At 46.9% G+C, this 27,698-nt stretch overlaps 1 protein-coding gene across 7 annotated transcripts in view; it reads left to right on the forward strand.

Moving 5' to 3' along the window:
- TNIK (TRAF2 and NCK interacting kinase) overlaps nucleotides 1-27,698 on the forward strand; it is a 164,151-nt gene that overhangs the window by 100,748 nt on the left and 35,705 nt on the right. For 3 of the 7 annotated variants that reach the window (XM_065674578.1, XM_065674583.1, XM_065674584.1), the window contains exons 7-16: nucleotides 699-829; nucleotides 5,943-5,997; nucleotides 6,793-6,871; nucleotides 10,789-10,964; nucleotides 11,393-11,437; nucleotides 12,597-12,663; nucleotides 13,489-13,693; nucleotides 23,465-23,575; nucleotides 24,040-24,126; nucleotides 25,321-25,521. In XM_065674578.1, coding sequence (XP_065530650.1) covers nucleotides 699-829; nucleotides 5,943-5,997; nucleotides 6,793-6,871; nucleotides 10,789-10,964; nucleotides 11,393-11,437; nucleotides 12,597-12,663; nucleotides 13,489-13,693; nucleotides 23,465-23,575; nucleotides 24,040-24,126; nucleotides 25,321-25,521 — 1,157 coding nt within the window. The remainder of the gene's footprint in view (nucleotides 1-698; nucleotides 830-5,942; nucleotides 5,998-6,792; nucleotides 6,872-10,788; nucleotides 10,965-11,392; nucleotides 11,438-12,596; nucleotides 12,664-13,488; nucleotides 13,694-23,464; nucleotides 23,576-24,039; nucleotides 24,127-25,320; nucleotides 25,522-27,698) is intronic. The other 4 variants (XM_065674581.1, XM_065674579.1, XM_065674585.1 and 1 more) reach the window with 4 other exon arrangements.

A 27,698-nucleotide genomic window follows, 5' to 3' on the forward strand; every position in this document is an offset into this window, starting at 1 on the left:
GAGGTACAAGCCTTGTTTTCCCATATGTCTCCTCTCTCTTTACAGCAGAATAAACCCCTGTCTTAACAGATGGTAGCACCAGCTCATTTGGCTGTATGCTGGTGAAGATTCCCCTCCAAGGGGAAATTCTCCAGGGCAAATCTCCAGCCATTGTGCTGTGCAAAGTGAACTTAGTGGACCATAGAGTATTCTGTCACTGATTTGATTTCATCAGGTTTTGCTTCATTTTGCAGCTCTCTGCTTGACATTTCCCTATGGGCCTTTGTCCTTGGCCCTTAGTTCCTGAAGTCTTTTGCATTTCTACCATTTCCAGTAAGAATTTAGGTAGAAAAATGAGGCTTCTACCAATACTTGACAGGCTTTAATTCAAATGAGAAAGCATAGAACAAAGGCAGTGGCTTATTCATGTTGATAACCCTGTTTCTCATTAGTATGAGGAGCTGTGATTTCTTTTTATTGCCTCCTGGCAAGGAGGAAAAGGCACAGTGTTTCATACAAAACCTGGACATCAAGGTTTGTCCTTGAATGACCTCTGTTGATCTCAGCAAAGATCAAACAGGAATATCTCTGGCTGCGTATTTCTTTCTTGACCACACAGAGGAGTTGATCTGAATGCACTCGATGTTTTACATTCAACAGAGGGGTGATGCTTAGGTTTGTCTCTGACCTTACAATGTCCTGTTCTGTCTGATCCGCAGTGGATTTCGGTGTCAGTGCTCAGCTGGACAGAACAGTGGGCAGGAGAAACACCTTCATTGGAACGCCTTACTGGATGGCCCCCGAGGTCATTGCCTGCGATGAAAATCCTGATGCCACTTACGACTTCAAGGTACCTAAACAACCATCCTCCTACTCATTTGTATGTCATTACAAATGTAATCTTTGCAAAGTCTAGCACGTCTACTAGTAAGGCAGGGAAGCACAGCACTTGTAGGAGCTTGCAAAGAGAGTTGTGATCATAAACACCTGAAATAGGTGCTTGGTATAATCTCAGATTTTATGCCCCAGTAACATGAACTCGAGCACTTAGGGATTTTGTGTATTCTTGAAGCTTGGAAAAATATGTTGTCAAGCAGCATAGTCTCCTCCTGCTTTCTGGCTGTTGGATTTTGAGATGCCAGTTCAGGTCCAATGTGAATCTTTGTTGTGCTGCTCATGTATCCAAATTGACTGTGAAGAAGTCTTTCCCCATGCTAAGAAAGGTGTCAGACTGAGGCTTCCTACCTCCCAGCCTGCTTTTCAGTGCTGCATGTTTAAATACTACAGTCAAACATGCTGTATTCGCTCCGTTTCCTGAGGGGAAAGGAGGGGTGGCCATGAGGGGAGATCGTGACAGACAAGGAGGGTCGGCCATGAGGGGAGATTGTGAGGGAAGACAAGGGGTGGCCAAGAGGGAAGATCATGAGGGGAGAGGAAGGGTGGCCATGAGGGGAGAGGAAAGGTGGCCATGGGGGGAGATCATGAAGGGAGATGAGCGGTGGCCATGAAGGGGGATCATGAGGGGAGATGAGCGATGGCCATGAGGGGAGATGAGTGGTGGCCATGAGGGGTGATCATGAGGGGAGAAGAGGGTGGCCATGAGAGATGATGAGGGGAGAAAAGGGGTGGCCATGAGGGGAGATCATGAGGGCAGAAGAGGAGTGGCTATGAGGGGAGTTCGTGAGTTGAGACGAGTGGTGGCCATGGGGGAGATCATGAGGGGAAAGCAAGGGCAGCCATGGGATGTGAGGGGATCACCATGAGGAGCAGTTGTGAGGGGAGGCCATGAGAGTAGAGGAGGGGTGGCCATGAGGGGTAGGAGCGGCAGCTCTGCAGTGTGGGCCACTGTGGGTGGCAGATGAGGGGTGACTGAGTGGAGATCATTGTGAGGGGCAGCCATGCCTTGAGATCAGTTTGCCCTTAGTGACATGGTTTGGTGGTGGGCTTGGCAGTCCTGGGGTAATGGTTGGACTTGATGATCTTAATGGCCTTTTTCAGCCTATTGATTCTATGATTCTGTTTGCTCTGGAGGGAAGTCAGGTCAGGTTTAGAAAGGGCAAAATCACGTCTCCTGGCCTGCAGGCTGGTATTCGCAGGGAGATCTGAAGGCTGTCAGACAATCCGAGGTTCAGGGGGCTGACCTACTTTTCACATGTCTCTAGCCTGTTTGAAGTTTATTTTTGGGTTGGTGACAGCACAGCAGTGCAGCTGAGTTACAGTGTGGCGCAGAGCAGGTCTGCTGGAGGGTTAGGAATCCCACCTCCCCTTTCAAACAACAGCAAGTTCTGAGGATTAAAACAGGAAGAGCTTAATGTACTTTATCCTGTTTCTGCCTCACTGCAAGTTTCTGAACACACATCTATAGAAGAGTCCCTTGGAGGTTTTTTTGTCCCTTTGTTTTTTGAAGCGTCCAGAACTTGAATTTCTAGCTCAGAACCCCCTAAGGTGCGGTGAGGATGTCCAGAGAGGAGAGTAAGACACTGACACATGAGCTTTGGGAAAAGAAGCTCAGACACATAAAAGCTCACTGTACCTCTGATCGTGCGCATGCTGAGAGGTCACTTTGCGAGGTAATGTTTAATGAGGGCTTTGAGCCCCTGTAGTGTGAAGCAGGGTGGCTGCTTTCTAACAGTAGGACATTGCAATGTAATAGTGCAACAGCCCGCCATCGTGGCACAATTTGGACTGCCATTACAAATCACTCAGAGAAATTTTTGAGAGGTGGAGGATTTTAAAGTAACCAAGCGATGATTTGGTATTGCAGCTATTTGAGTACTTCAGTCAACTTTTGAACTGATGGTTTTTCCAGAGAGCAGCTCTCCATTCTGAGCTCAGACTCTGGGTTACATAAATCATTAATGATAAGGACATGTAGAAATAGTTTAATCTGCAATTACTTAATACTCTTTGATTAACCAACTACAACAGGCATTTCCTCAGCTCTGCTGATGGCAGTGCTTCTTTAGCAGGGGTATGGCCTGCACTAGCTGCTCTTGCTGCTTCTCCACTGGCAGCCGCCTGGTGCAGCACTCTATTCACAGCTTTTTATTACTGTCTTTTTCTTTAAAAGGACTGATATCTTCATAGGCTACATTCTGCCCTCAGAAATCCCTGAGGTTTTTCCTCTTTCCAAAATAACTAGGGCACTTAATATGCCAATGCACAAGCACCGGGACCAGAATCCCTCTATTGTCCCTGAGGATCAAATGCTCATAGCGAGCTGAGGTGCCTGTGCCTCTGTAGTTGGCATTGACTGTTTTCCCTTGGCTGGGGGTATGAAATACAAGGTTGATTGGTGCCGACACACCCACCGTGGGGTGTTTTTGGAGCTCATGGTGATGTGGGGTCCACCAGCCATTAGTTTGCACTCGGAATCGCATCCCTGCACCTGATGCTCTTGCTTTACAGGGGGGAGGGGAGGCCTGTAAATGGCAATTATTACTTTTAAAAGGAATGCAAATCAGATGCTCTCAGGTTTAGCTGACCAGCTTAAAACAGTGAATACAAAAGATGAGATTTATAGGGTGAAAAAAGGAATCCTCGCAGGCTTAATCTGTTGGACAAAAAGCCTCAGATCTCACTGCTTTCTTAGCCAGAAAGAGATGCCTGTGTAATCTATGGAAGAAGTCAGTAAATACCTCCTCACAAAAATAAAGCGGTTTAAAAAGTAACAAATAGAAACCCCACATTGTTGAAGTTATTTGTTGTTTTTTCCCCACAGTCTTCCTTTTTTCTTTAGAAATATCTTGTCAATAAGCTTAGACTCAAAAGGAGGGGGAGGGGAGAAGCTTACTTCCCTTCCCAACTCAAGGCAATGGAAATGCGTTAGCACAGCATCTTTTTGCCGGGTGGACTGAAAAGCTTTTCAGTCTCAAAAACAAAAACACCACAGAAAAAAGAATAAATCTGAATTCCTGATCATTATAAAATGTGTGCTTCCTGCTGGGTGTCTGCTTTCTCTGGGAGACTGAGAGGTGATAATCCCTTTCTATATTGCTCCAGTTTTAAGATCATTTGGCATCTTGAATATAATACTGGGCACCTTGATATGGAAAGACACACTAGGAATTTGGCAACCCAGAGGGAAGGGGGTCATGTGTGCTGAATCATATGGAAAGACTGCAATAAGTAAGTATGCAGCAGAAATCCTGGCTTACCAGAAACAAAGAATGGAGGAGACTGTCCTGTAAAAGGGCTGGAAATAGTATTTGAGAGAGAATTTTTAAGCAGGTACAAAGATGTGTACAAGGACAGCATTTGTAAGGTGAGAACTTCAGTTAAAAATGAGGAAAAGTGCCTTGAGATGGAAAATCAGAGTTGTCTTTCCTAGGGGGGGTATGTGAGAAGGTGCTTGTGGTCCCTAGAGGCTTTTTTTAGCTCTGGCTGAGCTTCTGGGGCTCTGTGCTGGGAAGAACAACTTTGCTGTGATTTGCTCTCTCAATTGCAGGTTTAGGGACTTGAGGAGGTTTGGAAAGGGCAGCTCTTGAGTCAGAGGGAGAAAACTGAAGTAGGACTGTGGGGATGTGACAGAGAGCAGCATGAAGGGAGAGCAAGGTGTGAGCTGGAAGTTCAGGAGGAAGGGTGGAAGGCAGAGCCCGTCCCTTACACCCTGAGATGCACATTTACAACATTTACTGGTTTTGATGTGCTAACTGAAATTCAGCTGGTCTCCGTCCAACATCAGCTGGAGCCGTGTAGCATCAGGCTTGTTCTGGTGCCCTGTGCACCTCCAGCTTCTGCCCTTGCCGTTGCCAGCTTCCCATCACAGTCAGGTGTCTCCACCCCCCTGGGCATGTGTTGGAGGCTGTGCTTGAGATGAAAGCACAAAAACTAATCTGGGTCCTATTCCCAATGCGCAGTGGGTGCTGGGTTGTGAATCATTAGCAGTCCCATACATGATGTCCAGAATAACAAATTAGCCGCCTTCTGCCAAAAAATGAAGTTGCAGCAGTGCCTTTAGGGAAGGTGCTCATTTTCTCTTACTGGGCACGTACTGTGTCTGGCTCTGCTGCTGCCAGGAGAGCCAGGCCATCCTTTGGGGCTTGTTACCACATCTAGAGGAGAGCTGCAGCTCATTAGTGATGGTGGGGTGGGAAGGAGGCACTGCCGGGCAGCTCACCACTGCTCTCAAGGAGTTACAAGTGTCCCTCTTTGCAAGGGAGAAAGTGGAAGGAGGAGTGAAATGAAATCAAGTATGAAATCAAAATGATTTCTAGACAGGTATGTTCTGTCTGCTCTGATCATTCAGGAGATTCAGCCAGCCGTGTGGGCTGAGCAGGACTTGGGAACAGGGTAGATAAGTGTCCATTTATTTGCACGTGTCCGTAAGTGTCACACTGGCGAAACACCGCATTTCAGGCTTCCATTTAATGAGTCCATGATTCAAGAGCCCCTGAGGTATCTCGAGGTACTTCATGTTTTTTATCTGTTCCAAGAAGCCTGTTTTCTGTGGAGCTGTATCAAATCCATGGATGAGCATCACCTAGCTTTAAACAGGGAGCTGCCAGCTGGGGGTACTGCTTACCCCAGCTGTGAAACTGAGGAGTATTTTGTCACCAGCTTGTCCAGGAGCTGGAGGTTTGTTCTTTGGTGCACAGGGCTTGGTAGAATACCCCCACCAGGGGACCTTCAGGTCATCAGCATCTCCTTAGGCAGTGCCCTCACTCAGCTACTGGGAGCGGTGCCACAGTAAGGTCACCCTGCCCTACTTTGGAAATGCCTTGAGCATTTTTAAATCAATCTTTGTGATAAAGAGAGGGGTTGGGAACGTCTTCTAAAGCTCTAGCACATGGCAAGATGATGAGACCAAGGTGTGGGTGTGGGGGCTTGCAGAGGACACACAGATATGGCTCACAGGACTGAGCCCCCTGGGCTGGGGAGAGCCACGCTCCCCCCCTCACCTGGTGGCCACTGCTACGACGAAGCTCCCTGTATCACACATGTCCTTCTGCTTTCTCTTACAGAGTGACTTGTGGTCTTTGGGGATAACAGCCATTGAAATGGCGGAAGGCGCTCCCCGTAAGTAGATGCATTGATCTGCTTTAATTAACCCTGAGCTGTAACGTGCTGGGGGTTGCTGAGCACCAGTCAGCACTTGATTTTGTGCAAGAAACTCCGTGAAAAGGTTTTTCCAAGCGACCTGGGCTCCCTGAGGTGGGGCTTGCAGGGTCCGTGGGAACAAAGCGTGGCCTTGGAGACAGGATGAGCAGTGTGCAGAGGTGTATGACCCCTGATACATCACTTGAGCGCTATGGGACTCAGTTTCCTCAAATAAAATACAGCTGAAGAAGGGGCGGAGGACTGGAAGTAGGTAAAAGACTACTCCTCAGAGCTGATGTTCTACCACCCTCCATGGTGATACATGTAGTGGCACACTGGGTTCATATGGTGCATCTGCACAGGTCATACTGGTGCGGCTTTTCAGTGTTACCCTGGGACTGCCCTTGTGTGCCGGTAAATGCAAGTCAGTAAAGCAGAGCATGGTGGCACACGGTGCAGCTGTACCATGCTCTGGGCCTCTTGCTGTCAGTACCTGGCAGGGTACTGGGGACATGCAGCTGCAGGAGCGCAGGCATCCCCAGCCAGCCCTGCTGCTGAGACAAGTGGTGCTGGCGACACACATTAGCTCTCACCTGAGTTGCAGGCTGCTGCGGGGACAAGGGGTTGTCACTGTAAATCCTCCTGCCATGCAGGTCTTGTAGCTTCAGAGGAAACCTGGGGTCTTCCCAGCTGAGTGTGTAGCCTTTCTTTGGAAAACCTGGGGGGTCTGTGAGATGCTGTGCCATGTTTAATGCCTCTTCTTGCAAATTGCAGCTCTCTGTGACATGCATCCCATGAGAGCCCTCTTCCTCATCCCCCGCAACCCAGCCCCGAGGTTGAAATCAAAAAAGTGGTGAGTTTCTCTCTCAATCTCCAATGACTGTACAAACTTTTCAGGAGCAACTTGTTTCTGCAGCCCAGGCATGTTGGGGACTTGGTGTTTACATTTATATAGCTTCAGGGGTTCACAGTCTCCAGCATCACTCCCATGAGTACAGGTCTGGGTCTTGATCTCCTAAGGAGATGCAATTTTGTCTGAAGGAGTCACTAGCCATGGGATGGAGGGCTTCCTAAGTAGGCAGAGAGGATTTTGCTGCAATTTCGCAGCACGGAGTTGGCTTTTCCAAGGCAATTCATGCAGCCTGAAACTAGATGACACTTTGCTTGGCTCCTGTTTCTTTCCAGTCAGGTTCCGTTTTCAAGTGGAAACATGATTCCAGGCCAAAAAAAAGGATAGTTTATCTTGAAAAACCCAGGAATGCAGTGATTTGTACTTAGTTTGGGCTTTATTTTAAAATTCTGCAGGAAAAAATACATGGAGCATGCCAACAAAAACCTGTAGGAAAAATATTCCTGAAGCCCAGCAGATGTTGTTTTGTTACTGTATGTTCTGTACCAGTGGAGCTGGAGTCCTTAAAAACTCTCATCTTTGGTTTGTGCTGTTTGCCTGCCCAGGTTCAATAGCGGTTTGGTCAGGAAAGATATACCAGATGTTAGAGAGACAGCACTGCCCCTTGTTCGCAGATAGGCTGAGCTGGCAGAGGCAAGTTTTACCCAACTCTTTAAAATTATATGCTTATTATCTTATTGAAGCAACACAAAAGGAAGAGCAATGGGTGTTTAATACACTTGGTGCCACAGCAACAGGTATTTTGTTGCTGGGAGGGGAGTGAGGGGGGCTTGGAGTCCTTTGCATCAGATGCATGGTGCTGGGGTTTAGGACCAACCCCTGAAATCTGACCCAGGCTTTGGCAGGGAGCATCTTAATTTTCTCAGCCCGATCATCAGCTGCTGCTGCTGAGGAGTAGAGGAACCTTTCCCAGCTGGCTCTGCAGAGGGTGTCATAGATGCTCACTCTCCTTGCACAGCCTTTTGAGGTTACCATTGTTCACCTGGGAAAATAGTTTATACATTGTTTTCTGCCACATCACAAGTCTCCTACTTAATTATCTTCACTGCTAAAGCACAAAATAGATTGTAAGATTTCAGTTTATTTTTCATACAGAAGTGGTGTTTATGCAGCAAAGGCTTCCTCATCCTCCAGACAGAGGGGAGTTGAAGACAGTGGGTTTTGAGCAGAACATTTCCCCATCTTCTTAAGGTGAAAACAGAGCTAAGGTGGAAGTTGTATTTTAGTCCCTCCTCTGAGATACAAGGATGTGCTTTGTGCAAGTCAGGGTGTTTCTTGGCACTGCCTTCCCCTTGCATGTCTGGTGGCTGTCTCAGGTGCACATCTCGTGGTGGTGAACAGTGGTGGTGTCTGCGCAGGGTCAGCCTGTCTATCCAGTGCTGTATTCTGTACTTGCCAGGGTCGAGCTTTGAGAGCAGGATCGTCTGGGAAATGTGGTGTTCACCTGGTCCCTCCATGAGCAAGCAGGGATTCCTGCTCTCCAGCATAGCTCAAACCTGTATGCATCTTCCAAGCTTTCATTGCAATGGGAAACTCCAAAGGATCCAGACAAAGCTCCACCAACTCCACCTTTTCCTTAAAAGCAATTTTTGTCAGCACTTTTAGTGGGACACTCATTTCTCAGCTGGAGGTTTTGGGAACAGCCAGGATGGGTCCTGGCATTGTGCAAGCCCTACCCAAGAAGACTGGAGATGTTTGAGTAGGCTTTCACGGTGGCTCTCTGGCAGCCAGCGAGCTGGTTTGCACAAGCACAGTTCACAAGAGAAAAGCAAAATGAAGAAAGGTTCAACTTGAACCTTGAATTTGTCCTTGCTTTAGTGCATAGCAACACATAAAAGTACACCAGGTGGTGTACGTTAATGAAATTAAAGTCTTCAGTATCATTTTCTCTCCCAATTAAAGCCAGCCAGCAACGAAGCTTTATTTTCTTCTTCCTGTGCTTAGCAAGTGAAAATGAATTTGAGCTTCAGCAATGTCATTCCCATAAACACTCCATAGCCCTGCCTTATAAGAGATGACAAGCCCTCTTTGTTAATGAGGTGATATTTGCACTGTGATAGCGCTTCTCATCCAAGCGGCCACAAAGACTTTGCAAACATTGATTTAAGCTTTACAAACCCCAAGAGCTGAAGAAGCACATTTCATGAAGGTGGGCTGACCTGTGCCTGGGAAGGAGATGAGACGTGTTATGGCTTCCTCTTGGATCAGAGCCAGGGGGGAAACCCTTGTCTTCTGCTCCAGTGAGGGCTGAGCTGTGCCACTCAACAGGCTCACTTTTTTTAAGAGGAAGATTGCAGGAAAACCAGAGGCCTGAGCTGGTGCCTGTCTGTAGCTGCTCAGCCAGCTCAAGAATACAGAAGTGTCTTAGGGCACTGCAACCCCCATCCTGAAGAGATGGGAAGACCCATCACTGGACGATAACTTTTTAGGCTACTTCACCTCAACAGTGTTTGTGGGTGCTGTGGACCACGCATCCAGGACTGGAGTCCCTCCTGTCTCACACCAACAGGGGAGAATCGTATTTTAGAAGCAGGTATTTTTTTGAGCGTCACATGGATTGTCCCTTCTGGATTCACCAAGACACACAGTTTCTTGAGGCAAGGTGCAGAAAGGAGATTTGCTTGTTAATAAAGCTGGAGGGAGGATTTAATTGGATCAAGTAGTGTATTTTATTTTTGCATCTCAATTTGTATGGATTAGCACTTAAAAGATGAATCAATTTTAGTCTGACAGCTTAAAAGTAAAATCCCCGAAAGCTTATTGTTTTACCTCTAATGCAGTTCCGTAGTATCTGTTGGCTTCTGACATTAATTTACACTCATTTACACTATTTGCTAAAGCAACATGAGATAATAGTGGCCTGTCAACATCTTTCTTCCATGTAAATCCCTGTTCTTTTGGGTTTATAATGTGGTGAGATTAGTTCCAGGAAAACTTTGGGTATGCAACACTTGAGAGGAAGAGAAACCTGTTTATTAAAAGATGTAGCTGAGATTGTTTTAGCTGAGATTCAATGTAACTGTTTGTGGGAGGGCAGACTGTGAGCTGGGGCTGGGCTCTTATCACCCACAGCCACATTCCCACCTCTGCCCAAGCGGTGCTGCTCAAAGAGCATGTCCATTTGCATGGATCATGATCAGGGAGACTAGGTCATGCTGCTCCCCAGGACCTGGTGGGTTAATAAAACTGCTGAGTCTCTCTCAGAGTGCAGGGAAGAGCTGCAGGCAGTGAACATTGTCCAGAGGTTGTCTGAGCTTTAACAAGCCATGTAATGTTAGGTGGTTAAATCTACCAATAATAAAAAAAACGAAGAAAAATCAACCTGTCAGTCCCACTCAGCTTCAGAAAGGTACATCTCTTGAAACACCATCCGGGGCCTTAAAATATGGGAAACAATCCATTAAGGAATTGCATTTATATCTTTATGTGTTGTGTGTTGTTTCTACCTGCAGTTTCACAGATCAGAGGGAAGGGGGGAGGAATGCTCCCTTGCATTTTCTTGGTCACCACCGATGACATCTGGCTTTGATAATTCACTGGTCATACTGATGGTTCCTAGCTTTCTCAAACTCAGCAGAATGGTGGGTTCTCCTGACTGCACCAGGAAGGCAAAGACAGGAGCATACATGGGAAGAGTAGGAGAGCATGAAGCAAAAGAGGACACATGTGATGGTGCAGCTTTGAGACAGTGCTAGGCATCAAGAGAGGTCATGGGAATCCTTTTGGATTGCTATATCCGAGCCAGAACTGTGTAACAGCCAAACATTCTTCTCAAATACCTGCAGGTTTCTCACTTTCTAATACAAGAATCAATATATGTACCTGTTTTTTCTGTACCTTCCTTTTCTGTACTTGTCCAGGTCTAAAAAGTTTCAGTCCTTCATTGAGAGCTGCCTAGTGAAGAACCATAGCCAGAGACCAACCACAGAGCAGCTGATGAAGCACCCCTTCATCCGAGACCAGCCCAATGAAAGGCAGGTCCGCATCCAGCTCAAGGACCACATTGACAGGACTAAGAAGAAGCGAGGCGAGAAAGGTTAGTGGAGAAGGGAGAAGGGTAAGTGGAGAAGCAGTACTCTGGGCAATCCTTGACCTCTGCCATGGGCTTGGAGATCCCTAGCACAGACCAAACCATATCCAGGCAGGTAGAACGTTTCGGTAGAAGGATGGCAAAGAGGACTGGGTTTCTCATGGTCTCGGTACCAGTTTCCCTTATGCAGATGGCTAAGTTTGTTTGCAGATTGGTTGAGTTAAATAGGTGTGGTCCTTTTGTGTGACCATGCTTCTGATTGCTTTGAGGTCAGATTATTTTGTTTGATTTGTTTTCTCTCAGTCATTGAAAATACCCATGTCAAAACCCGTCAGTGTTCATACAAAACCTACAGGTGACTCATTAGAACTAATCAGTGGTTTTAAATATTTTTTTTTCCTCTGATGAAAAATTGTGTGGTTTTTTTTGTCCAGGTGATAATTTGCACATGGAACATTTAAGCTTTGATTCATCAAAATGTGTGTATAAAATTTACATCTGCATATTTATGTACTGGCACTTGGGAGGGAGAAGCTGCTAAGCAGCTCACATATTTCATGCCATGTCTGTTGATCTGTGTGACATTCATGATGCACCAGCAATGAGCAGAGTTGTGCAAATGAACATCGAGATAAGACCCTTGCCCCAAAGCAATTCCATTGATTAGGAATAACCTGTTAAACTGAATGTTTCCAGTGAGCTCTCCAGGCCCTATCAAAGTCTTCTGGAATGAAGATCAGGTAGCCAAAGGAATGTGTTGAAGTATTCAGCTGCTTGTGAACTGAGTTTTAATTTGAAAGCTCGTATGTAGAATCCAGCAAATTAATAATGTCGCTATTTCTCTTCTTGTTGGTAGTGGTATTAATTTTTCATGCGTACCTCGCAGCCCCTTGTAATAAATTTCACTACAATCAAAACAATAAAATGGGATCCCAGTGAAGGGATGTATTTAGGCTGGCAGATGAAGGTTGGACCCTAGAGATGGAGAGTAATTGGATAAATGCAAGCCTTTCTTTTACTATAATTCTCTTCATCTGATGAAGATGGTATCCCAATAGAAATCATAGTATGTAGCACAACATTGAAGTTGAGCTTTTACACAGATGTCTTCATTGCTTGGAAAATACATGGATTTGCATAGGAAGAGTGTATGTTTAGGGAGAGGGGAGTTGGTGCCTTCAGAGACATAGTTAAATCCCACCTTCCAGTGCCTGTGGCTTCAATAGCTTGTGGTGCTCCTTCCTTTGAAGAACCCTCCTGAAGAATGGGGTCAATCACTGTCATATGGAGATAAATTCTTGTTTTATGGATACCCGTGTCTTTACACTGAGTGTCCGTGGTTGCTGGGGCCGTTGCCCACTGTGCTGATGCTGTCTGCGGCACTCCAGCCAAGCTTGCAGCCCTCTTCCCCTGATTGCAGCCCAGGCATTCGAAGTGCCAGTACCCAGGGAAACTGCCTGTGCTTCCCTGGCCTTGCAGCCTTCCTTAAAAACAGAAGATGCATAGAAATCATCCTGCCTATTCTTTGCCATGTGAGAAGAAGAGTTGTCTGTTCTGACTATAGAGCTCTTGGGTTTTCAACCGCTGGAAAAACAAGTGAGTCCAGCAAAAGACACTGACAAGCAATTCTGTTCCTAGATGAGACAGAGTACGAGTACAGTGGAAGTGAGGAGGAGGAGGAGGAAAATGACTCTGGAGAGCCCAGGTAAGAATCAGCATTTCATTTATGCCCTTACGTGTCTGTAACTCTATAAAATTAGATTGGATTACAGGCTGACGTGAGCTAGAAATGGAAAAAGGACAGTTTGAACACTGAGTCCTGTTTCCTGGCAGAACAGAGTATATTCCCTTTGCTGGATGGCTTGTGGATATAAACTGATGCTCTAGGTCACCCTATCTAAAAGCTGGGGAAAAAGACCCAGGTACCCTATCATGTGTGGGATCTGCAGCAGAATATGGTACTGTCATGGAAATGTGGATATTCAGATGTGTAAAAAATGTGAGTTGAAATTGCAGAAGACTCTTTAAAATGCAGTTCTTTACGTCCAAGTGTAACTCCCTGTTTCAGCATAACTTTTCACCATGAAACCTCTCTAGAGCTGCTGCAAGCGTGGTAGGGCTGGAACTTTCTTTGGTGAAAATTTTCAGGCCATTGTAAATGATTATCAAGTTATTCCATTATTGCACTGAGATAATTTAATATTTTAATAGCTGGCAGTGATTCATGCTAAATGTGCTTTGTGAACGGCTTCAGTGTGTGCCACTGAAGCAGAAGCAGCTTTGGTTAGAAACTTAATGTAAAGGAAGCCTTTAGCAAATGAATTATTGGTGAGCCATGCTGCTCTGCCCCAACATGTGTGGTCCCCCCGTCCCTCCATCCCTTGCTGGCCAAGTTCTGTCAGGCGTTCAAATGCTGTTAGGATGAAGGGGAGAGGGGCCACATTGGAAAATCATGCAGAACTCCCCCTGGCAAGAGGTTTAAGGGTGCAAGAAAGGGTTCTTTCTTCTCTGATGCTTCTCTCCTATGTAGCTCCATCCTAAACCTGCCTGGGGAGTCGACACTAAGACGGGATTTCTTGAGGCTACAGCTGGCGAACAAGGAGCGGTCAGAGGCACTGCGCCGGCAGCAGCTGGAGCAGCAGCAGCGGGAGAATGAGGAGCACAAGCGGCAGTTGCTGGCTGAGCGGCAGAAGCGGATTGAGGAGCAGAAGGAGCAGAGGCGAAGGCTAGAGGAGGTAACTGGCCAGAGCCAAGCAATGGGCTGGCAAAAGGATGTTTTCAGGTGGAACAGCATGATTTCTGGTAGCAGGTCCCAAGTGACTGTTCTCAGCCTGGTTTAAGATGACCATGCCTTAACCTTTCTGGCTCATAACCCCAAATGTTTTGTTAGACTGGTCAAAGCCCCCTGCTCATCTTTTTTGTATACCCACCTCCAGCCACTCCTCACCATAGGAAGTGTTGCCAATTCTTGCAGAGGTAATAATGATGGTTTGCTATAAATAAACCCTTGAAATACCAAACTTAAAGGGATCCCTGGAACTACTGAGTAGAGTTAGCTCATTATTGAGGTGACAGCTGTATTCGGTTGAAGTGGGCAAAGCTGGTCCAGGCATCTGTCAAGTTCATTATTATTATTTGTTACTGCGGACTGTTACAGTTGAGAAGCTGAAAAGCTCCCTTTTACCACAGCCATGTGCCACTTGTGTCCCCTTTAGTCCCTAATTTCAACTCAGTCCTTCCAGTCCCTGCCAATTGCAATTTCTCTTGCAGGGGAGGGGCAGATGCCTGCCTGACTTGTGCAATGATCCATATGTGCCCCGAAGGATAAGATTTCACTACCCTTGTCTTAACATACCAGCTACAAATGTGATCGGTCAGAAAATTATACACCCCATTTAAAATCCAGCTGCAGGATTTGACTTTGGGTGTCGCTGAGCTGCTCAGCCTGGCTGCGTACTCTGTAGAAAGCACTCGCTTTTGGTTTAGCTCCTGTATCTTGGATTGCAGAAGTCCACCAAAAAAAAAAAAAGGAGTGGAGCTTTTCCCCTGCTTTTGGGGTTTCACATAAAGACACCCATTGCCTTGCATTGAACTCATCCCAAGTGTCTGATTGAAGGGTTCATATGTTAACGGTAATTAAATTAGCTTTCCAAAGGGGTCACCACTGTGTCTGAAAAAAGGACTTGCAGTAAATGGACTGTTAGAGCAGCCACTCCCTTTATTTGCAGGAGTCAGAGTATCTGTTGTGTTTAACCTGACTCTCTCTGCACTGGGTAATGCCCCCAGGCCAGGAGCACACACAGGAAAGAATTTCAGGCAGCTGATGGTGATGATGATGGTAATGGTGTGGCCCCTCTTCAGGGTGGTCCTCTAAGCCCCTCCAGGGTGAAAAACAGCACAGGAAAGTCCCAGGCAATGCATTTTTTCAGTCTGGTAAACATGTAGGTCTGTCATGTCAGAGCACAGAGCATTGTATGCTCAGTACATTGTAGGTCAGGCTTTGTTTGCATCCTGCACCCTTCCCAAAGCTGGTGAGCTGCTTTGAGAGAGGTCAGGATCTGCACAGAGACATACCCAAAATCTTCTGCCCCAGTGGATGTTTATCTGAGGACTGTGGCAAGGAAGCCTTTGTCCCAGTCTGCTTGCTGCAAGCGGTACAGTATCAGAACAACAGCAGAATAAAAGCAGACACCAGATTAGCTGCAATCCTGTAATGAATACAATGTTTGATGCTGAATTAATACATTCTCTTCACATGAAGAAAATTGTTCTATCTCTTTGCTGTTTCTCAGGCAGGTTTTGAATGGAGGACTAATCTTGCTAAGCTGGTGAGCTGTGCCCTGAGCTACAGAGGTGCTGCCTTGCGGGCCAGGCTGTGCACAGCTACCCTGGGATGTGCCCCTTTCCCTTCTTTCCCGCATGTCGTTAAAAGCTAATGCCATCATAGCCAGGATTTAAAATCAACACCTCTGTTCCCCCTGGCTCTAATAGCTCCCCATGGTTCTTCATCCATTGCCTCTTCCCAGCTGCCTTACAGTTTTCAGTCCTAAGTTAAGAAGGAGATACCTCTGGAGTAAAGCTGGCAAAGAGGAGTTTTCATGCTCCTGCTATGTTGGAGAAGTGGGGAAAGACAGGGGGTCTGTAACCAAGGGGCATCCTCTGATTGCCACAGCATGGGCCACCAGTGTGATCATAGAATCATAGAATAGTTAGGGTTGGAAAGCACCTTAAGATCATCTAGTTCCAACCCCCCTGCCATGGGCAGGGACACCTCACACTAAACCATGTCACCCAAGGCTCTGTCCAACCTGGCCTTTGAGCACTGCCAGGGATGGAGCATTCACAACCTCCCTGGGCAACCTATTCCAGTGCCTCACCACCCTAACAGGAAGGAATTTCTTCCTTATATCCAATCTAAACTTCCCCTGTTAAAGTTTTAACCCGTTATCCCTTGTCCTGTCACTACAGTCCCTAATGAAGAGTCCGTCCTCAGCATTCCTATAGGCCCCCTTCAGATACTGGAAGGCTGTTATGAGGTCTCCACGCAGCCTTCTCTTCTCCAGGCTGAACAGCCCCAACTTCCTCAGCCTGTCTTCATACGGGAGGTGCTCCAGTCCCCTGATCATCCTCATGGCCCTCCTCTGGACTTGTTCCAGCAGTTCCATGTCCTTTTCATGTTGAGGACACCAGAACTACACACAATACTCCAGGTGAGGTCTCACAAGAGCAGAGTAGAGGGGCAGGATCACCTCCTTTGACCTGCTGGTCACGCTCCTTTTGATGCAGCCCAGGATACGGTTGGCTTTCTGGACTGCGAGCTGACGCTGCCGGCCCATGTTCATTTTCTCATCGACCAGCACCCCCAAGTCCTTCTCCCCAGGGCTGCTCTGAATCTCTTCTTTGCCCAACCTGTAGCTGTTCCTGGGATTGCTCCCACCCAGGTGTAGGACCTTGCACTTGTCGTGGGTGAACTTCATAAGGTTGGCATCAGCCCACCTCACAAGCGTGTCAAGGTCCCCCTGGATGGCATCCCTTCCCTCCAGCGTATCAACCGGACCACACAGCTTGGTGTCATCGGCAAACTTGCTGAGGGCGCACTCAATCCCACTGTCCATGTCAGTGACAAAGATGTTGAACAAGACCGGTCCCAACACCAGTCCCTGAGGGACACCACTCATTACTGGTCTCCAGCCGGACATTGAGCCATTGACCACAAGTCTTTACATGCGGCCATCCAGCCAGTTCTTTATCCACTGAGTGGTCCACCTATCAAATTGATGTCTCTTCAACTTAAAGACAAGGATGTCATGTGGGACAGTGTCAAACACTTTTCACAAATCCAGGTAGATGACGTCAACTGCTCTGCCCCTTTCCGTCAGTTCCATAGCCATGTGATCATCCCCATGGGCTCAGCAAGGATTAGGGCAGAGTGGGCATCTTCTCAGGTGTCCATCTTCTTGTGTCTGTCTAGCTGGGTGTAGCTTCACCTGCGTCTCCAGCTACAGAGTGAAATGAGCTCTCCTCCCTATTAGACATTGTTTGCATGGTGAGTAAGAAACTGCCAAGTTGCTATGGTGAGGATTAAAGCAGGAGACCTTGAAGAGGTACAGACCTTCTGTTGCAAACGTAGCGGGTTGTGGCAGAGGTTCGAAGGATGCTCCCCAGTGCAGCCAGCTGTGGCTTTGCCAGCTGCAGGGTGTCATGTATCTGCCGTGGGCTGCTGTAGGAAAACCAGAAAACTAGTAGAGGCGGAGATTAGCAAACAGAGTTTCATCACTGCTGCAGGGAGTGGGCTGGAGGAGCTGCACAAGCAGCTTTGAGCATCAGGACACTGACTCCCAGTGTCTGCCCTGGGAAGGGATGATGCCTCTTCCTGGGGACACAGGAAGGGTGTTGTACCCCTAGGCTGCCCCACTGTTTCTAGCACAGCCAGCCAGTGGTGGATATAGTTTGGTCTGTTCTTCCTAGATCTTTGGGGCAGGAAGCATCTGAAAGCCAGACAGAGGTACTGAACAGCAACCATCACAGCTGCTCCTAGTTTGATGTTGCTGCCTGGAGGCACCCAGCACACTCCGTCTATGTCGCTGTAGTTTTCCTCCAGAGAGCAGCACTGCTCAAGCTCTCATACCCCTCACAGTGGCACCCAAAGGCTTCAGCAGCAGCCAGACTGTTGGCTTTTGGCCTCTGCTTTTTCTTATGCTAGCTTCTCACTGACTTCAGTTGTTGACTGTTGGCTCTGGATTTATTTTGGTTAGTAGAACAAGGTTTCTTCCATGCTACTTTATGGTCTGACTAAGATGGGGTGTGCCTCCAGTAGGCAGCACTATACCAACAGATCTCTGGGAGAAGAGATGAGTGGAAGACTCAAGTTAGTCCGTTTTCAAAATACAGTTGACCTTTAAAACCCATTAGAGCATCCAGGATAAATAAACACTTGGAGCTGGTGGCTTCTGGGGCTCCTAAGTCAGCCTGTTCAGTACTGCCAGGCATATTACTGTGCTTATAGAAAGAGCTCTGACTCATTATAGGATGCTGTGAAGGTGGCTAAGCTGAGTGAGTGCATTTACTGGACCCAAGTGCAGCACCAAAAGGATTGATGTAGGAAGATGCCAAGCTCAAAAATGCCTGGAGTTAGTTTGTACTGGAGATGCACAGTAAAAGAGCTGGAGAAATGCCTGTTAGTGGGGCGATTCGTCCATTCCTCTGTCAGTGCAGACCTTCAGTAGATGTTTTTCTTTTGTTTTCCAGTCTTTTCTTTAAATACAGCCAAGAATAGAGCTCCTGCCATGTCTGTTCCTTGTCTAGTAGAGCTCAAAATGAATGAATCCTATTTTTTCTTGTCATCTTGATATTTCTGAAACTCTTACAAAGTACCTCTCATTTTAGGGCCTATCTAGGCAAATCCAGCAATAACATCAAACATATATATAAAACAGTCAAACGGGGAAGTCTTATGGTGATCTCTTCAAGCACTTTATGCTGTCCCCAAGACATGCTGCCATCCTTAGCGTGCCTCCTTGCATCTGTCTGACACTTGGGTCTCCTTTTTCAGCAGCTGAGCAGTTTCCTTCTTTAAGGCTGAATCTTCTTCCAGGCACTCAGAGAGGTGTAGATTTGTATCTGTCTTTAACTGCGGTGGAAGTGAAAATCCCCAAGCTGGCTGAAAACCAGGATCTTCGTGAACTAGAGCTGCAGCTTTTTTTTCCCCTCATGCAGAGAAAGTTAGTCTCGTGAACTCAAAATGTGTGCCAGAACTGCCAGAGCCCCCCAGATTAGAGAATTAAATATCACTAAATCAAATCGCACTAAGAAAAATAATTTTGTAATGCAGAAGTGTGAATATGCTTAAATATATTTTAATTTTTCCCTGTATATACATATATTAGACATATATATAGTTCCCTATTAAGCTCTCTATTCGTTGCTTGCACAGAAAATAGCCTTGCTGCACCAGTTTAACCACTGGAACTTCAGCTGAGCTATAGGAATAACACATCTCCTAGTCAGAAGCATTAGGAATCCTGTGAAACAAATCTCTGTGTAGACCCCTTGGCAGCAGTGGGCAGATGTAGTCAGGGAAGGCATTATATAACCTCATTTTTCTGCCATGTTGTGGATTTTTTTCCTTTCTAGGTATAAAATGAAGGTCACATCTTTACAGGGAAGGTACAAGGCAAATCTAAGCATCTTGCTGTTAGTATGTGAGGTTTTATTCAGTGCAGTTATAGAGTCAGATGTTCAAGGGATAAAAAATTGCTGCAGTTCCTTTATATGTTAACCAGCAGCATACTGGAAGCTCTTATAAAGCAATAAAAAATATTAAATAAAATCCAGCGATTAATTATAGATAAACTTATATTAGCTGAAATGGTGGTTATTATTTTCTTCTGCATATGCAGTTGCTGTATAGCTTGTAGGAACATTTTCATTAAGATGACAGCCTCCTCAGTAATATGGTACATGGGAGCACTGTAGCAGTCCTGCACCCATTTCCAAGGACTGCATTACAGCAGCTCCTGTAGTACTGGTGTGTGCTAAGCTTACATTTCTCTAGTTTTAATTTGGTTAGAAAGCATGTAGAACTCATAGTTTCTGAAGCATGAGCCTTTTCCTGCATGGAGCATCCCTTCATGATGATCCCAGCTAAAATTAGCTCCTGTGATCGTTCATAGCGTATCAGGTCCCCATTTGCCACAGTGGGAAGTTCTGACCCAGTTAATCTACCAGTGGGAAACACTTTCTGTGCTCCAGTGCTTGATGTGTCAGGAAAGATGATGTTCCAGCCACAGTTGCTCTTTCCCTGGTGGCTCAGATAAATGAGCCTGTCACAGCCATGCAGCCACCTAGAATATTTGTTTTCATTTGTCACTTGGAATTCCCCTTCCACTTCTTTACTGGCTCATGCTCATGGTTGGGAGCAGCAGCCAAGGTTTCCATGAGCCTCCTCATGTAAGAGTCAGTGCCTCTCCAAGTTCACCAGGTTCATGGGGTGGCTGCAGCTCTCTGGTCGCTTGTAGTCTTGAATGTGTCTGATCTAGCAACGTGAGCTTGGTCCTTTGAAGTCCTTGTTTTATGCCAGGCCTCCAAGGGCCTTCTCACCAGAGGTTTTGCCTTCATGTGTCGTCTTTCCCTCATCAATATTTAAAACCTGTCATTTCTAGTGCAGCGCAAATAAGATCCCATTCTGACTTAGAAGCAGCTACATATGGTTTTACCTGCAGAGTTATATAAATGCAGTCCTAATTAATTGGCACTCTTGCTTTGCATGGATAATAAATCTGAGTAGCGTAAATACACACAGTAGTTTCAGGCTTGGAGAAACGTGAGAAGTGTGCACTCACAGTGAGAGAGGGAGAGCGAAGAGCAGGCAGAAAAAGAGGCAAACAAAGAGAGATCTTTGAATCTTCCCCTGCCCTTTTTTTTTTTGGTTTCTTTTTTGTTTCTGTATGCACTTCCACATGCAGTTTCCAGCTGCATCTTACTGAGCTCAGTCCCTGTTTTAAACAGGGTCCCCATCATCCCATCACTGCTCAGCACAGGCATGAGCCAGAGGTAGAGGGGAGATGGGAGCCCTGCTAGAGGCTTTTCCCACTGCAGCACCAAGTCCTCTTCAGATGTTTGCCAGCTGCTGAAGTGGGTCCATACAGGGGAGGCAGCTGTGCCACTGCCAATTCAGCCCCCGCTCTGCTGAGATGGTGGTGCAGTGCTCAGCTGAAGGTGCTCATAATGCGACCATGACAAGTGACTTGCTTATAATGTGTCCTGACAAAAGCACAGTTGAGCTACAGGGAAGTGCTGTACTCCTAGCCTCAATAAATGTATATATTGCATCCCGCTCACATACTCAACCCTAAGAGCCCACCTATGACAGGGCACAGAGATCCTTCAAATATCCAGAAGAGCATCAGGCCTTGCTTTGAAAGAAATTTGTGCCTGAGAGGCTCAAATCCCAGCATCTGGGATTAAATAGGCTTTTAGGTGTGCAGGAGAGGAGGCTGGTGGTTTGATGCTGCCGTGCAGGAGAGAGGCCAGAAGAGGGACAAGCTCACCAGGGCCACTGGGCACATGGTATGCTCAAAGGGTAGTGTTAACACTGTTCTCTCTCTGGGAAAAATGCTTTTGTCTCCTTTGTGCAGGGGTTTGGCTTTGTTCACCTGCAGGATTGGAAATAAAGACCAATCAGGTGATTTTTATTTAAGAAATAGCTGTGACATTCAGTTCCATTCAGCCAAGCCCAGCCTACACAAGCATTATGTGCTCTATTCAGCAGCATGTTATTTTAACTAAAAAAACCCCAACATTAAAACCCAACCCAAAACCAGTGTAATACACACTGTGATTGGAAGCTCAGGGTAACATGTATTCAACCCATTAGTCAAAAGCCCTGTGCTCTTGAGGGCATGGAACAGTGACTATCACCAGCAGCACTCATCCAAGGAGGTCAGGGAGTGCTGGCAAAGCCAAGAAATCACACATTACTTCTTCAGAGTTAGCCATATCCTGGTGTCCTGGTGGCATCTCCTCTACAATTTGTAGTATAGAGTTCAAAAACCTACAAAAGCCCTACATTCACGTTGTGCTCAGCAAGGACAGGCATACGCGTGGAGTAACACATGCATACCCAGCTTACGTGGGCAGTGCGAGTGATTGCGCCTGGCGTAGGACATGCCGGAGTCTGGAGCTGGCAGGTTATTTCAGGTTTGATGCGATTTTCCTTCCCTGAGGCAAGTGGAATAGCAATGATAAATATGGCTATAGGTGGTAGTGAAGCTGTGCTGCAGCTTGAGTGTTAAGCTAGAGGAAATCAGTGTCCTTGGGCATGGATGTTGCCTGTTAACCTATGGATGTTACCTGAGGATGAGATAGCAGCAAGACAGGCAATGGCTCTTCCCTATATGAAATGTGGGGGTGTCTTTAAATGTTTGTTAAAGTACCTATATGTCTATCTATAGATGTGTCTATTTTTATAGGTCTATAAAGTTAGCTATTGCTATCTATCTCTAGAGAGACAGAGATACAGAATAGAACATAGAATAGAATATAGGATAGGTATAGAATTATAGTCTGATAACAGTGATATAGTATATATGTAATAACGTAGATCTGTTAGAAATCTATTATATAGAGATTTATCTATTGTATTAGCTATTACAGACAGATCCATATAACAGCTATAATAGCTATATAGTATCTATAGCTAGATACCTATAACAGGGATAGGTAGCTATATAGGTAGCTATCTATAGATAGATACAGATTTCAGATCTGCCTGAATATACAGTGCAAATTATTGCAGAGGAGCAGTTTAAAGATACATCTTTGTCTCTGGGTAGCACAGCCAGCTCCTTGGGCAGAGCTGCTGTAGTCAGCTGCCATCTCCAGCCCTCCATGTGATATAGCGAATGCATAGTGTTGCAAATCCCTCCAGTGCCTGCCTTTCCACTGCAGTCTGCTCAGCTGCTGTGCCGGCAACGGGGGGAAAAAAGGAGGAAAAAAAGGGAGGAAAAAGGACCAGATTTGTGCTTCAGCGGGTTGTCTGCCCGTTAGCGCTGCAGTGTTGCTGCACCCAGCACACGATGGAGTTACGGCAGGCTGCAGATTCCCAGTAGCCAATACTGGCATTTGAGTGCCCTCTGCTGATGTGCCGGTAGAGGTGTGGAGAAGCCCGCAGCCCCTCTGCTTTACGGCAGAGTGTTGTAGCAGTTTTCTGCGAGTCCCTGCCCCCAGGACCAGAGCGAAGGGTGGTTTGGGGAGCTGGAGGAGTTACGCTAGGTTAAAAGCAGAGGGCGTGGGGGCTGCAGGTGTCACCTGGGTGCCCAGGGCACTCTGGGTGGCTCACAGCAGGCTCTAGGTCATCATCCTCCCCCCAAAAAAAGTGCTCTGGGTTGCTGTCAGCAAAGATGCAACAGCACAGAGCAAGCAGGGATGTGACCCAGGAGGCAGGAGTGGCAAGGGAAGCCCTCCCATCCTGATCATTTTGTGTTACAGAAAGGGAGAACCGTAGGATCTTGGGTCTTCTCTCTTAGCTTCTGGTCTTCACAAACATTAAGAAGGATGTGTTCCCCTCTTGGCAGGCAGTAGCTTCTGCAGCGCTCTCCCTCATGGGTCTGGGGATGAGTTTCCCATAAGCGATGGGTTTGTCCAGTTCCTGGGTGTCTGAGATCTGATGAGCCCACTAGTCAGGCATGTGGGCAAGTGGGGACCACACACTGCCCACATAGCTTCATCTGCAGGTGGAAGAAGAAATGGGGCTGTGTGCATGGTCTGGTGCTGCCCAGGAGGATGTTGTGTGCTCTCCATAGCTGGTGCTAGGCACCAGAGCACATGAGGATGGGGTAGGATCGGCAAGCCCCTCTACTGCCCCAAACAGACCTGCCGGCTAGCAAGGCATCTCATCGGGTGAGCAGGAGTGTTGCGGGTTGCTGGACGAGTTGGCTCCCTGAAAATTGTGTGAAACTCTCAGGGAGAGAAGTGGGGGTGCTGACCTGTGCATTCTGCCCCCACAGCAGCAGAGGCGGGAGAAGGAGTTGCGGAAGCAGCAGGAGCGGGAGCAGCGGCGACACTATGAGGAGCAGATGCGGCGGGAGGAGGAGCGGCGACGTGCGGAGCATGAGCAGGTAACACAGTGGAAGCGAGGCAGTAGTCTTCAGCACACATCACTTCCTCTTATCCGGGTTTTTCTTGTAAACACTCATAATTTGTGCTACTTGAGAGCAAATTGCTTCATTGTTAACGCTGTGTGTTGCTTTCCACTGCTGTCACATATTTCTGTGTAGGTCCACTTGCAGGCCCGCAGGTGTGGAGCCACTTGATGCAAGTTCTTCCCACCCGCTTGTTCCTGGGGTGGGGTTTTATGGTGTTCCCAGTTAATGTTCACCATTTCCCAGTGGTTTTCACTCTTTACCCTCAGAGGTCCCTTGTAGGGTGGTGGACACCCTGGACTCTTTGGGGAGGGACAGAGAGTATTGGCTCTCAGGCTGGGTGGATGTAGGTGCCCACCTCATTTTCCTTCCTGTTGGGAAATGCTGTCTCTTTTACCTTCTCTCTCTTTTTCTTTGATCCTTGCTGCCCATGCTTCCAGGAGTACATCAGGCGACAGTTAGAGGAGGAGCAGAGACAGTTAGAGATCCTGCAGCAGCAGTTGTTGCAGGAGCAAGCACTACTTCTGGTAAATGGGAGGCCACGGCCACGCTTGCTGCTTTCTGCCCATGTCGTGTCCGCATGAGCCTGCGTGCACCCAAGCTACCTAAGTGATCCCTGCCATGCTGAGACATGGGGGATGCCACTGTCACCGCCAGACCCAGAGCCTCCTGTCCCGCCCTGTGGCCACAAGCATGCCTCAGTATCCCCACCGCTGCTTCAGCTGGGTCCCCTTGTGGTGTACAGTGCTCTCGTTGCATCCCTTCCCTCGCATCAGCATGCTTGTGCCTTCATGAGAGGAGCAGCTCTGTTACTTGCTGTGTAGTTTTGAAGGCTGTTTGCAGCATGTTGGAGTGTGGTTGAGCTGTCGCATGCCTGCACCCAGAGAACCCACCCTGTCGTGTGGATCTTCGTATTCGAAGTGGAGGCCTTTGTTTTAATTTCCTTGCAGGAACACTGTATATTCATTCCTTCTTGTGCTGTTTTTGTTCTAGATACCCTCTTTTTTTTATTTCATTTTGAGTTGTCCTTTCAATGCTGGTAGCTGTTATTCTCACTGCATTTTCTTTTAATCTGCAGAGATTATTCTTTTTGATCTTGCTATTAATTTTATTTAGGGAAAAGAAAAACCCTCAGACAAGCCCTTGCCTTTTAAAATGCCTCTTTCAAAATTATTTACTCATTAAACCTCATAGAGCCATAGGGATTCAGAAAGATCACACAGTTAGCTGTGCTGTGCAGCCCTTCCCACAAAGAATAAATTGGCCCTACAGAGGAGTTGACTTCACTTGAGCTTTGTCTGACCTGGTGATGTTTGGCACCTTATCAGGTTAATCCTTTGTTCTTCCCATCCAGAAAAATCAGGGCAAAATCAATGGCAACTCCTAAGCAGATGTCAGCTCTCAGGGGTCTTTGCAGGGCTTCCCTGGTGAGGCAGGGCTAGCACCTCCAGTTCCCAGTAGACAGGGCTGTTCACTGGCTGCAAAGTATCGATTTTGGGGTCACAACTCTGGATTTGTTGGCTCTGTCCTCCCAGCTACCCCTCCTCTGGGATGCTTTAGAGCTCAGTCCCCAAAGTATTTCACATCAATGAGCTTTGCCAGGAAGCAGTCTTTCAGGTGCTGAGGCCCCATTTTCCACCCAAACAGATAAATCTGTAGTTTGCAGCCCTGTGTTTACAGGCTGGCCAGGCATCCATTTCACTGTGTTTTCTTCTGGGTAGGAGTATAAGCGCAAGCAGCTGGAGGAGCAGCGGCAAGCAGAGAGACTGCAGAGGCAGCTCCAGCAGGAGCGGGACTACCTTGTCTCCCTGCAGCAGCAGCAGCAGCAGCAGCGGCAGGACCAGAGGCCAGCAGAGAAGAAACCTCTCTACCATTATAAAGAAGGGATAAATGCCAGCGAGAAGCCAGCGTGGGCCAAGGAGGTAGGCAAGAGTAAGGAGCAAGAAGGTGCCTGCCTGCGTCTGCAGGGCTGGGCACACAGTTCGGTCTGGGCACACAGTTCGGTCTGAAATACGTACAGCAGATTGCACTCTGCTGGGTCAGCCTCCAGCAGATGCCATTAGCAGTGCTGGAAGCACTCCCAGTTCAGTGCAGTGTATGTGCATCTATGTGTACCTTTGTGCAAGCAAAGAGAGTGAAGGAAGGAGGCTTTTCCATGAGGGCATGCAAGGAAGAAAATGAGTCCCTCCTGTGGAGGGGTTCAGCCATAGCTGGGGGTATATGAACATACTGGGAGCTCCTGGTATTTCTACCTGGCACGTCCGCAAGCCTACTGTCAGGGTCAGGGGTGGATGTAGAGGGTATTTGTAGCAGGGTTCCTTGCTGAGCCCTAATTCAGTTCACCATAGGCAAACAGAGATCAGCCCTCCCGTGCTCAGGGCTGTATCTTTTGGGATTGCTCTGCTTTCATGATTTTCAGGAAGGCAAGCCACATCGAGAGTTTTGTTTTTCTCTCCAGCTAAAAGAGGTAATTGTTGTAACAATTGTGAGATCTTGAATATTAATTATTGCCTGGCTGAATAGTCTTGAAAAGATGAAGACATGCATTGTCTGCAGTGCAGTTTCAGGATTGTGTGCAAACTCTGTCTCCTTAGTCTCTTTGTGGTGGCTCCAGTAAGGCTGGTGCCCACTCTTGCATTAATTTTTCCAAAGTTCTTTGTGTTTAGTTGGTTTAATTTTGCAGCCCTGGGCAGAAAGATCTTTTAATAACTTGCCTATTCCTACTAAGCAGGATCACAGCTCTGCTGCCAAATGCCTGGCACCCTTTAGTCCTGGCAGAGATGTGACATGCATCCAGCACATAGCTCGCTCCTAGTCTTTCCTCTTGCCAGCCCTCGGCTGCATCCACAATACCTGCAAGCATTAAATGCTCGAGAAATTCAATCAGCTCTCCATTGCTAAGCAAAGGTCAATAATACAAACAGTTCTTAACCTTTCTGAACCATCACAGATGGAGATGTGGGTGTCTTTTCACTTCTTTATACTCCCTTGGGTTTCTCCTTTGTTCCCTTCCAATTTAGTCTTCAGAGTCTTTTGGTGGTGATGCACCAGAAGGCATGTTTTCATGGAGTTGCAGCATCATTCTCAGTCATCCAAGTCTTCCTTTCACGACAATTCTCCAGCCCTTCCAGTGGAAGAAGAGGTTTGGTAAGTGGGTCTGCAGATGAGATGCTCCAGATGTGCTGAGCCACCTCTAACATGAGCAGTTTCCACCTGGATGGTACCTCTGTGGCTTTGTGCAGAATAGGGTCTCTCTTGAACATCTGCAGAAGTGCTGAGAGCTGGTAGCAGGCAGGGAAAGGGGAATAAGTTGCCTTTCATTGCCTAGTTTAAATAAATCCTCTGGAACGTTGCTAAAGTACCTCTGGCACTGTCTTCAAAGCCATAGCAAAGATATATAAAAAGGAACCTTATTCTTTATCTGGTGTGAAGGAGAGAAGTGCTGGATTTAGCGTTCTGTTTCAAACATGAAGTCCCATTTCTTCTATTCCATGGGGTAGGCATCTTTTTATTTGTTGCCATCACTTGAAGCACAGCGTTGGGGACTGTACAATATGAATGAGGGCAGCAGAATGTCACCTCATACCCTTTGCTGAAGTCACAGGGAAGATGAGGTTTCCTGTTGTTAGGGAATATCTCCAGCTTCCACTAATTAGCTCTCCAAGCTATTTACTCTTTACCTGTGTCACTCTGTCTGATTTCTAATGAAATGCTCAAAGCAGCCACTGTGGCATCTTTCTGCTCTTGGGAGCAGTAGTTTGATGTACTGCCTTGACAAAATGCCTTTGGGAGCTTCCCTAAACTAATCCTCTTGCCTTGATCCCCTGTTTTACCTACTGCATAGTCACACTTCTAGAACAATTCAGCTACTCTGCAGCATAGATTAAAGTGCCATCCATGCTGGTAAACTTGTGCTGGTACTTAATCATCCTACCATGGTTCTTGTTACAGTTTAGCAATTTCCATACCCAGCCCATGCATGCTAATTTAACAGAAATATTGAGACTTTGTTTTCCTTTGAGAACAATGAAAATGCAAGTCTAGTGTTCAGCCTACAGTTTCTGGAGGCTCTGCAGAGCTTATTAGGATATTTTCTGAA

This window comes from Lathamus discolor, chromosome 3 (genome assembly GCF_037157495.1).
Source record: "Lathamus discolor isolate bLatDis1 chromosome 3, bLatDis1.hap1, whole genome shotgun sequence".
Classification (NCBI taxonomy): domain Eukaryota; kingdom Metazoa; phylum Chordata; class Aves; order Psittaciformes; family Psittacidae; genus Lathamus; species Lathamus discolor.